The sequence below is a fragment of the Parasteatoda tepidariorum genome, chromosome 5 (genome assembly GCF_043381705.1).
Source record: "Parasteatoda tepidariorum isolate YZ-2023 chromosome 5, CAS_Ptep_4.0, whole genome shotgun sequence".
NCBI classification, from domain to species: domain Eukaryota; kingdom Metazoa; phylum Arthropoda; class Arachnida; order Araneae; family Theridiidae; genus Parasteatoda; species Parasteatoda tepidariorum.
In genome coordinates, this window is record NC_092208.1 from 23,549,400 (window position 1) to 23,561,543 (window position 12,144).

Sequence of the window (12,144 nt, forward strand, 5' to 3'; positions counted from 1 at the left end):
GAGATTTTTTTCAAGTTCTTCGGCCTTTTCCTTAGGGAAATTTTGTTTCTTATTTGCTGCTAAAAAATGGCGTCTGATTCAGTCAATGACTTTGATGGAACTAAATGAAAACGTGATAAATTAATGTCCGATATTTACAGGCTCCCGCTAGACGGCGTACTCGAGCGTTGCGATCGCGAATATAATCTGTTACCACCATTTCTTTATAAATGTTAAGCTTTTCTGCTCTGTGGACTTATGCTAACCCTACAGTAGCAAATTTTGGGATTATTATTATTATTATTAAACAAATGCCAGCCATTGGCTACTAGGTCATTAGGCTTCTAGCTCTCCAGTACTTCTTAATAATACAGTCAAAGTCTTTTAGTGCAGAGCACGTGTCCAAATGCGTAGCAGTCATGGCTTGTCATGAGTTATTTTGTGAATATAAAATTGTGCAAAATAAGTTTATACAATGATTCTAAAAAAGTGTAATAAATCCGTATATAGTTTAGTCGGAATGCAAATGACATAAAAAACTTGCACTTTGTGGTGTTTTTTCGATTTAATAATTTAATTTTTATTCGAAACAAGTTGGAGATACTTTAAAAAGAGAATTCAACAATTTTCCGATGCAGATTATGCTGCTGCAATAATCTGCTATTACGTTAAGGAAATACTAATGGAGGAAATAGAATAGAAAATAAAATTGATACACAACACCCTCTTTTCCGCAAAATACGTAATTGGTTCAAACAGGAACAAGGAAACGAACTTGTTATTCAAATGAAAACTTCAAGAATTTTTCGATCTGTACAAACCTCGTGTTACAATTAATTCTATTAAATTCGAAATAATCCGGTTTAAAATAGTCAGATATAAACGGGAGAAATTTAATACACTGAGAAGTAAAATAAGGTTAAAACTAGCAGAGGTTGGTAAATTTTACCAAGTTTCTTGCTCCATGAGAACTCAAAAATCTTATTAATTATTATCGTAGCGATTTGGTAATGATTGATAAAATTAACAATAAAATATAGTTTCAAAACATGTGTTAAAATTTGGGCGACTTGGTAAAGTTTTATCAAGATACTTTAAAGCGAAGTATAAAAACCATTCATTTGGTTCAATTTACTTTTTCAGTTTTGTATTTTTCGCTAAATATGTGGCTTACAATTTTGAAAACTAGAATTTCCGATAAACCGTTATTATATGAAATGATTATAAAATGAATATTATAAGTGCTGTATATTTTGGTTTTATTAATTAGAATTATGTTTTTTTTATTTACTAAAAATGCAGTACGGTAATTAAACTGGCCTTTTTTCTTCGTTTATAATTAAATAAAAATGTTATTTCTGTAGAAGTTAAAAACGAAGCAGTTTGTCAACAATAAATTCATCCTCTCTTATGGTATAGTTTCTATATATCGAAAAAATAAACACCACTAATAATTTTTTAAATTTTACAACACTTTAAATTTTTTGTTTTATTGTTACAATTCTTTGTTCCTCATTGTTGAAATTCCTAAATATTTTATCAGCATTGCTAATTGGCGGGCATTACGCATTTTAAAATTTAGATTAAGGAAACTAAGCCGATTTGTCCTTCATCAAGAATTCAATAACTCATGTATCGCCATAGATTGTAGGAGGCTAGTTGAAAATGCATCCTTCCCATAAAATCTTGAAATGCATCATCCTGATTTGCCTCATTTGCCAATCGTCGTTCTTTCCTTTCGGCAATGATGATCATACTTGCTTCTTACCTTTGTTTATTTTCCCTTTTTTCCTTTTCCTTTTTTCCTCTTTCCTTTTTTTCTTTCCACTTTTTCCCCTTCTTCGCTTCCAACATTGCGTTTCTTTTTTTTTCAAATCTGTTTTATTTTCAACTTTTACGTGTTGGTGGGTCTAGAAAATGCACGCCTGCTTAGAGCACTCAAAATATGACAATCATTTCTATTCAAACGTAAATTCAAATTCTTAAGTGAAATTAATTAAACAGGAGGTAGAAAAATAAAAATAACCATAACTACATTAATTCAAATTCAAATTGGAACAGCGCACAAGGCAGCTAAAACCAAATTCAAATCATATAAACTAGTAATAATATNGGGCACTGTTAGTTTTGGCTTTGCCACTAACAACAGAAAGGCTCCTGTGTGTTTACAGACAGTGTGTCCCCTGATGAAGTGCTGCTCTGTAAACACACAACTTTATTTAAATTATATTTAAATTATTTTTGAGTAAATTTATATTATTACTAGTTTAATCATTTCTATTATAATTTTTGAAGTTGCTTATTTCTTCAGGTAAATTTGATCTCTTATATATATATATTTAAGTGAATGTTCTAGAAACTTCGAAAACATACCATAAATAATAACTAAAATCTTAAGCAGCTTATATGCATATTTACATACTTCTAAAGTCTTTTTTGAAATCGGGAGAGCTTAGGGGATTGAACTCAGGAACTCCGGCTTGTCAAGTGAGTGATTATATTATATATATACTACTACTACATTACTTAAAAAAACATACTCAATTACTCAGACTACAAACAGTTAAAGAATCTAGTTAAAGGGACACGGTTTTCCAGACAAATGTAAGCACATTACTTTTCATATTATTCCTTTTGAAGAAAAATTAGATAAGTAGTAGATATACATTATATAGAAGTTGAACAAAAATTTTATCAATTTTCTGCCCTCTGAATCAGTGACAATTGAATTTAAGGCACAAATCGTCTGGTCTTAACTGTGTCCCCTATTATGAGGATAGACATATTAATTTGCGACTTCACAAATGTATAATTTTTTTAATTTCATTTTTTACATGGATTTTTAAAGAAAAACATTAAACTCGAGCACTCTGTAGTGTGACTTTATGTATTGGGAACAAAATATTTAATATTAGGAAATAGGTAACATTTTGAGTTCAGTAAGACAAAGGATCAAAGAGAAGCAAAATTTACAATTTGTAGGAAGGTTTCAAAAATGACGTATTTCCGTTTGTACAAAAAAATTTGTGCACATGCATGTTCAGCATTAATTATATTTAAAAGACATTCAACATCATTGAATTCTAGAGAAAAAAAAGTAATCCAGATTTTTTTTATCATATTTTTATTTTTTTAACAGTTATTTTTCTTTGATGTCCTTGCTTTTCAAATTCTTTTGACGATAAGATTTTAGATAAAAATTGATAAAGAGTCCCAGAACAGCTGCTACAAAAAGAAAAAATAACACTTCAAACACTTCAAATTCTTCACAACCAGTGAAAAGTCCAATTACGCCATATAGCAACATCATGATGAACTGTCCCTGAAACGGAAAATTCTTCATTGAATTTAATTGTTAATATGAAAAGTGCCCATTAAACATTACCCAAAATATAAGTTATCACTTTTCAACAAATCGTAAGAGCCGCTGTTGGTTTGGGTGCTTAACTTCATGTTATAGTTTATTTTGCTGCGCAAAAACTGTAATACTTAGAAACTAAAAATTACAAAGAAGTTTAGAAAATGCCTGAAATGCGATGGAATGAAAAAAAGTTAACAATCGATAATAATAACAACGGACTATTCAATTTTGCTTTGTGCGACTTTAAACTCAGCCTACACTACATGTTAAACTTCAAACTCTAAAAATAAAATAACATTGGAAGAAATTAAAATAAAGCTTCACAATTTTATATTTTTTATCTGGGTTTTTTTATCTGGTTTATTTATCTGGTTAAAGAAATTTTATTCACCTTTTAATAATAAAGTATAATAATATTTACTAATCAGTTGTGTACAGGAATTTTTCAATTAGCTTAAAAAGTTCTCAAGATATGTTAAAGAAAGAAGTAAAATTAACATTAAAGGGTCCAAACTTTGCACAGTTCTCTTTACTAAACTATTGAAACCATATTTCTCTGATTGCGACTACTCCTTAAAATTTAAAGTCAAAAAACCAAATTCATCATAAAAAAAGTAAGTTTATTCAGAGAAAATGCATTTATGTGTTTTATTTCGTAACTTAAAATATTGTCTGCACTAATTAATTAGCATATTCAACGTCCCCCCCCCCTTGAACCATGAAGATTACATCTCAGAAAGTTAAGATCCGATCATTAGATCAAAAGTTATTTCGGTTGCTCATTTTTTATTTTGAGCACTGTGCACGAGGAGCATGTTTTAAAATAAAGGGCATCTTTCGTACATAATTTGTGTTGAAAATTAATGATCCATTACTAAATGTACTGTGTGTTAAAATTCTAATTATAGAAGTTTCATAACTGCATTTTTAAAAAAAGCAACATGAACAATTGCTAAATCTTATTCCTAATCTTATATTGTTTAATTTTATTGTGCTAAATCTAATATTATCATACTTACTATTTGTATTAGTGTTAAATATTTTTTCCACCACAAATACTTTTGCACACGAGGTCCTACAGCGGCAAGCCCATAATATAAATACATTATAACATGCACTGCTAAGTTTATTGCCACTGCGAACGCAAAATAAAACGCTGAAAAAGAAAACAAAATAGAATTTACAGTAGGAGAAATTTGTTTGAAATTTTTGTAACTATGAAACAGGTTGAAATAATATAAAATTTGCAAAAATTTTAAATGAATGCCGAAGTTTATATACTTTTGAAACCATGTAAAATTTCAACATGTTTTCCGAAATATTAAATAAATGACAATTCTAACCCTTTGCTTACGACGCTTAGCATGTCATTCTGGTTCAATTGTTGCACCAGCACTAAGGGAAAGATTAGAAATTTTTTCCAAGTATATTGAAGATTAGTACCCAACATCTCCAGTTCAGTTTTGAACACTCTAATATAAGTAGTCGAAAAGTCATTGAAATTTAGAAAGATGAAAATGTTACTTATAGCGGAAAAAGAAAAAAAATTTAATTTGTTTTGTCTCCCTCCAGTCCAGTTGATGCTCGAGTAAAGATTTAGTACGTTCATTAAGTTGAAAGTCGTTAAAATTTCATTCATGACATCTCCTTCGGGGCGATGATACGGCAATTAATTTTTCTATCAGTGGTCAAGATAGGTTTGAAACATGTTTTACCAACCTCCAGTAAACTCAATGCACCGGTATAGATTTTAGCACATTAATTAATCAGAAAATAGTTTGAATTGTACTTAATATATTTTCTTTGTGGTGATAATATGGCCATAAAATCTACTGGTAGCATTCAAGAAACGATTAAAACCTACTTTATCATAGGAAAATGAAACTCTGATAGGGAATTAATTACTGTAGTTAGTTTAAAAGAGATCAAAATTTTCATTCTAAGATTTGACCCTCACAGACATGTAAGAGAGTTAGGAAAAAGTATGTGTTCATGAATTGATCAATAATAAATTTTTCATAGCCTCAATTTTTTTATACATTTTTTTAAAAAAAAAAAAATTTAGATTTATTTTTTTAAAGCATAAGGATGATTTTGTATTCCTCAGTCAATATCATTTTATTTTTGTTTATTTAGGTGAAAACATTTCGCATAAAATTCTGAGTTATGAGGATTTCTTTCTTTGAATTCTTAAGAATAGGCTGTGCATATTTAGCGATTTGTGGATAACTTCAAATTATTATTTATAACTTCAAATTATATGGCAATTATCAAATTATTATAATTATTATATTCCAAATTATTATGGGAATGAAAAAAGTACTAAATTTATTCATAACAGGAAAAATATTGTGGATAAGAAAAATCTTGTTGCAAATTCATTTGATGGAGCATGAGTTTTACTTTGAGTTATACTTCTCATACTTACTTTTTTGCAGTAAATAAAAAAAAATCACATCACAATTTTTCGCAATAATTCAATGAGCATTTTTATGATATCTTCGAAACATAAACCGTATGACACAATCACGTGGTGAAATTTTTGTACATCAAAGCGAACTCGTAAAAGCAAAAAGGGAACTTATGACCTCATCTAGCAGAAAATATAAGAATTAAAATTAGAACTTATGCTTGTAACATGACTTTGCTGCAAAAATTGTTTTCACATTAATTCTAGCTTTTTCCATCCGGAAATTTTTTAAAACCGTCAGTTTAATTTAGAACACCCAGTTTAAGCTGTCTGAAAAGTTGTGCACATTATGTAAACTGTTTCAAAATTTCCTATCTTGATTTCAAATCTCATATTACTTTAAAGTCTTGACTGATTATTATGAGAATGTTAGCTACTTGAAAACAATAGTACAGATTTTACATGCAATCTCAAAATTTATGAATTTATGAATCACATTTTATGAATTATCTCAAAATTTCCTATCTCATTTTATATGCTTATCTTACTTTTGAATCTGGGGGGATTATAATAGGAATATAAGCTACTTGAAAACTGTGGAACATATTTCATAAGCTGTCTCAAAATTTCCAAGCAATTTAAAAGAAAACGAATTGTGTTCGATTGAAAGATGCTCTCAGAAAAATCTTTCAATTAATTTATTTTCCTATTCGTTCTTTTGTTTGCATTGCTTAAGATTAGATTTCAAAATTCTATAGTGTTAATTATTTTTTCATCTGCTCAAGCCAGTTTTACGTGAGTAAGTATAATTATTTATTAATAAATTGTTTAACTTTACATATTTTAAACCACTTTTTCCTATTTACTTCCTTCAGACAAAAATAGGAAAATTCGTTTTAATAATTTCAACTTGTTTAAAAATTAAAAAAATGACTGAAGTTTTGTATTTTTTCTTCCTAATTTTAATTAATGAAAAGTACCTTCAGATAGGTATTTGGATTTATTTTCTGACTTTAGCGTATAAGTTAGTAACATAACATTTTTATAGGTTTTTACATCTGTTCACTTAGAAAAAATATGGTCCAAACCACCAGAATATGGCATAATTTACCGTCTTTCTGGCTGTAAGTGAACAGCAAAATTTTTCGTAATTTTTACCAAAGCATTTAGGTAATTAATTTGATAAAATCCAATATAAATATATTCAATAATTCAAAATTCAATCAGAATTTATATCGATACAATAAAAACGATTTTATAATATTTGACAAATTTTAGTAAATGTGGTAAAATTTAGCAATTTTATCATGATACCTTAGCCTTTGAGCATCGCATAAAAACCATATATTTGGATAAATTTACATTCCAGTTTTGAATTTTTTACTAATGGAATGGTGATAAAAACTATAATTGTGAAAATCAAATTTTCCCTCAAATAATTACCATATGAACGGAAAATTTCCAAATAATTGCTAAGTAATAAGTAATTTTTTATTTGAAATTATTAATTAATTATTTAATTTGCATTNATGCGTATATACACTCTATCATGATACCTTAGCCTTTGAGCATCGCAAAAACCATATATTTGGATAAATTTATATTCCAGTTTTGAATTTTTTACTAATGAAATGGTGATAAAAACTATAATTGTGAAAATCAAATTTCCCCTCAAATAATTACCATATGAACGGAAAATTACCAAATAATTGGGTTAAATGCCTTGTAATATGTTTCTATTAAGCAGAATAATGGTTTTTATCATACAATACAGTAATTTTTGCTTTATTTTTTTTCTCCGTGTAGATAACTATTAAATAAAAAAAAACTTATAAAATACCTTTTTTAACACCTACTAAGAAAGACTATTGAATATATTCTCCAATTTTTACCCCTAGCATTTCATTTTCAATTTTTATTAAAAACGTTCAAATTTTTAATTTAAAATGATACTTCTTACCTACTCTCATTAAACTAAAGCCACCTAAAAAGAAAAGAATTACTAAAGTGTGATGAAACAAATGTAAAAATGTAATGTTAGCATCTTTTTTCCGAAGAGCAAAAAGGATCTGAAAAAAAACGAAACACAAATCACATTTAAATAAATAAATTAAATAGTATTTAACAAACCAATTTCAAAAAATTTTCAAATTATAATAAACTGAAAAAAATTCCAAAACCAATATTAATAAAACAATAAACAAAAAAATATTTTCGTTAAAACTTTATTAAACATATTCATTATTAAAACTACTCATTATATACATTATTAACCTCTACTACATGTTCATTATTGCTCTAACTACATATTACTTTAACTACATATTATCTAACTACATATTCATTATTACCAAATTAACCAACGATAGCTTAACCAACTGAAATAGCGCCATATCAAAGCATATTTCAACACCTAAGTTGTTGAACTTTGAAACACAATAGTAAAATATATCTTTTTTTCTGATTCACAAAAGGTTTTTCCCATATTGAATCAAAATATTGTAGTGGTCAATAACTTGAAATATTTATCATGTGTCAATATTTATCGTTGTCTATATTTTTCTACACTTATCTTAGATCGATATTCTTTTGATTTATATCATGAATTTGATACTAATTTTTAATCAATATTTATAGCAGTTGATATTTCAACAGAAGTATCTAGATACTAATCGTAGTATAGATAGTATTTATTAAAAACCATTAATAAACATGATAGCAGTAAGCAACATTGGCGTCAATGACAATATGGCAATTTTGACGGTTTATGCATACGAATAAGTACCCTTTCTCCTTTAATTTAGCTTTTTTATACAAATTTATATTAATTTGTATCTACTACCAAAAAGAATTAATTGTAATTCTTGGAAATAATGAGTAACGCCACTAATATTTTTATTATGACTTCTTGAGAACTAAATAAAATCGATACTTATTTCGAATGGCGTAAAAAATAGCCAAACTATTATAAAGCTAGAAATTAGTAATTAAATGTGGTATTTAAATACTATAGATGTTGCCGTTATAGGTACTGTGATACGTTATAGGTGATACGTAATAGGTGTAAAGAGAACCTATTCTACCAAAATAGATGCCCAATATAGGTTGTGGGTTTTCACCGTCCACTCAAACAGATAAGTAATATATTAAGACTGTCCTACACATTCATGACACCTAATATACAGCCTCTGTTTCTTTATTATTTGTTGCACATTCCGGTGCGGTTACATGCTATTTGATTTACCATAATATGAAGTAGAAATACATTTCGTCGAAAGAAAGATTAAAAGCAATTCACTAAAAGAAGAAGTATATAATATTATTTAAAAATTGTTGTTCAGAAAGTATCCTAATTTTTCTAAGGCTCAATCAAAGACTTCAATTCTATTTCATTAGTTCTTGTTGTGTGTATTTAAGTTTATAGAGACACGCTTTTAAACCCCAAGTATCAATAAAGGAAACACGTGACTTCATATACCTTTAAAAATACAATTTCGGTGACGTCATCACCATACATCGCCAAAAATTAACGTAGCTCTGACTTGTGATTACGTGACATATGAAACCAGGGTAAATAATTTTAAAAATGCGCGATAAAACTAATTTTTGAATGGTTAGAGCTGCAATTTAGTAAATTACCTTATTTTAAAATGTTATCAAATCATATGGAATATTCCGACTTTGGGATGTAGAGAGCAAACGGGTGGTTGGAGGTAGTTTTAAAGTAGAGAGTTAATTCCGCCGTGTCTTCGAACATATGAATGATGCGTTCTACAGTAGGGAGCGATGTAGGCTCTTTACCGCCCAGATTTCGGGGTTACTGAATCTGGTGTACTTTGAGATCATTCAACTCAACGCGCTAAGTGTGAACAAAGTAATTAATTAAAAGATAGTGCATGTAGTCACAAAATAATAAACATGAATGGGGAAACGGTAATAAACGTAAAGTTTAAGATGTAATAAAAACTTAAAATTATATTAGAATTAAAATCGTTAAAAAAAAAAAACATTTTACCTTGTCAACAATATACTAACTTCGAAATTTAAATCTGAATTATCATTTTCAAAATTAACTTTATCTCGTTGCTGCAGTTAAATACTGACAATAGCATTTACATTGTGCACTTCTTGCAACACGAACAAAGAGAAATAAACAAGTAAAAAGAAATTAAATCAAGACTGCAAAAAAAGCAAAGTTCTTTATAAGTATAACTCTAGAGCCTCACTTCTAAAATGACCCTTTAATCTTGAAATACAGCAACATACTGCGTATGGTGGAATTAATGTTTTCTTGGTCTGGGAGTACTGCAACGGTTGAAAGGGGCTTTTCAGCAATGAACTTACAAAAAAACACATTACACACTGGTCGTAAACGAGAAGCGTTAAACGCAATTATGAACATCTACCTAAATGGAAAACTCTTTTCAGATTTCTGTGCAGAAACCTCTGTAAATCATTGGCTTGATTGTGGAACTGGCAAACGTCATATTTGATTCATTTAAAAAAACGTAGTACCCTCAGATAAATTGACATTCCAGATAACTTGACCTTTGTCATTTAAATTATTTCATAAAAGAAATACTAGGTTACTATTAGTAACGTAGTATTTCTTTTATTACTGTATAATGCAATCCTAGTAACTGCTAATTCATTGTGCACTTTATATAAATGTTTGTAATAAATATGAGAAAATTATATTTATTTAGAAGCGACGGGTTAGTTTCAAAGGAGGACGGGTACATTGCTGGACAAGCCATCCTCGGGGACGGGTAAAATTTCTGAGTTATTTCGAGTCCTGCTCTCTCAATAAACAGTAGCAAGTAGCTCTAAAGTGTCTAACCGGAAATTGCGCGGGTAAGAAACTCGAGATTTGTTTTTGTGTATATTTGTATTCAAAACTCTATCCATTTACATCTATTTCGTTCATATTAGTTCAGAATTTCAGAATTGTATATATATATGCGTATATACACTCCTCAAAAGTGAAATTGCAACACCAAGAAATAATACACGCAGCGTCATGCAAATTTCAGGAGCGATAGTAGTGAGACGGATACGTAAATGATTAAATTTGCGCACGCATCTGATCACGTGGTACGCATTTTCGGGCTATAAAGGCCAGCAATTTTCCCTTCTCATAAACGGTATCTGAGGTTTTGCGTAGCATTTGCGACTTTCGAAAAAGCGTAGAAAATGCCTCTGAGACGTCTGCGAGCTCAATACCATCAGTTAACGACCTAGGAACGTGACCGTATTATCGAACTCCATGAACTTGGTTTGTCGCTGCGCGCAATAGCAACTCGTGTTGGGCACAACGTGAGTACCATCCAACGTTGTGTCACACGATGGATTCAGGAAGGTCTACGTGCACGCCGAAGAGGAAGTGGTGCGCACAGGTGCACGTCAGAGCACACAGACCGACGTATTCGCCAGTTGATTATTCGAGACCCTTTCTCCACGGCACGTGCCATCCGAAGCCAGTTGCCTTCAAGAGCAGGTGGATCTGTGGCCACCCAAACCATACGCAACAAATTGCATGAAGTACAGTTATGTGCACGGGTACCAGCAACAAGGGTACCGTTGACCGCCTTACAGAGCTAGACGCCTGGCGTGGTGTCATCGTCATCGTACCTCGACCATCCAATGGCATCGAGTATTGTTCACGGATGAATCTCGTTTCTGTCTGTAGAAAAATGACGGCCGTCGACGGGTATGGCGGTGACCCGGAGAACGCTACGAACCAGCCATTACGCCGAGCGTCACAATGATCCTACACCGGGCATCATGGTTTGGGGTGGCGTAATGTTTGATCGCAGAACGCCCCTGGTACACATTCACGGCAGTTTGACAGCGGACCGCTACGTCACACAAGTTGTGTATCCCATTGCTCTGCTCTTGTTGCAGGGCGCACCCAACACGGTATTCCAGCAAGACAATGCCAGGCCGCATGTCGCACGGCGAACTCTTAACAGCCTGACTGGATTTGACATCCTTCCCTGGAAGGCAGCCTCTCCAGATCTGAATCCCATGGAACACCTATGGGATCTCATTGGACGCAGCATGAACAGAGGACCAATGGCGCAAACCATCGATAATCTGCGCACAGCAGTGGATGTAGCTTGGCAAAGGTTACCTCAGGCAACCATCAATGGAGTCATTGATAGCATGCCTCGCCGGATTAAGGCCTGTATAGCTGCCCGAGGTGGCCACATTAGATATTGAATAAATTGCTTCATAATGATTTTACTAGTCTGTTTTTTTAATCATTTGCATATCCATCTCACTACTATCGTTCCTGAAATTTGCATGACGCTACGTGCATTATTTCTTGGTGTTGCAATTTCACTTTTGAGGAGTGTATTTAATCTAGTTGATATAAAACAGAAATGAAGAA

The 12,144-nt window shown here is 30.9% G+C and overlaps 1 protein-coding gene across 1 annotated transcript in view; it reads right to left on the reverse strand.

Moving 5' to 3' along the window:
• Nucleotides 1-2,842: 2,842 nt before the first annotated feature.
• Nucleotides 2,843-12,144, reverse strand: part of LOC107451322 (very long chain fatty acid elongase 7-like) — an 18,535-nt gene continuing 9,233 nt past the window's right edge. Inside the window, exons 6-8 of the mRNA XM_043050892.2 lie at nucleotides 7,711-7,819; nucleotides 4,360-4,496; nucleotides 2,843-3,301 (exon numbers count right to left, since the gene is read on the reverse strand). Coding sequence (XP_042906826.1) covers nucleotides 3,119-3,301; nucleotides 4,360-4,496; nucleotides 7,711-7,819 — 429 coding nt within the window. The 3' untranslated portion in view covers nucleotides 2,843-3,118. The remainder of the gene's footprint in view (nucleotides 3,302-4,359; nucleotides 4,497-7,710; nucleotides 7,820-12,144) is intronic.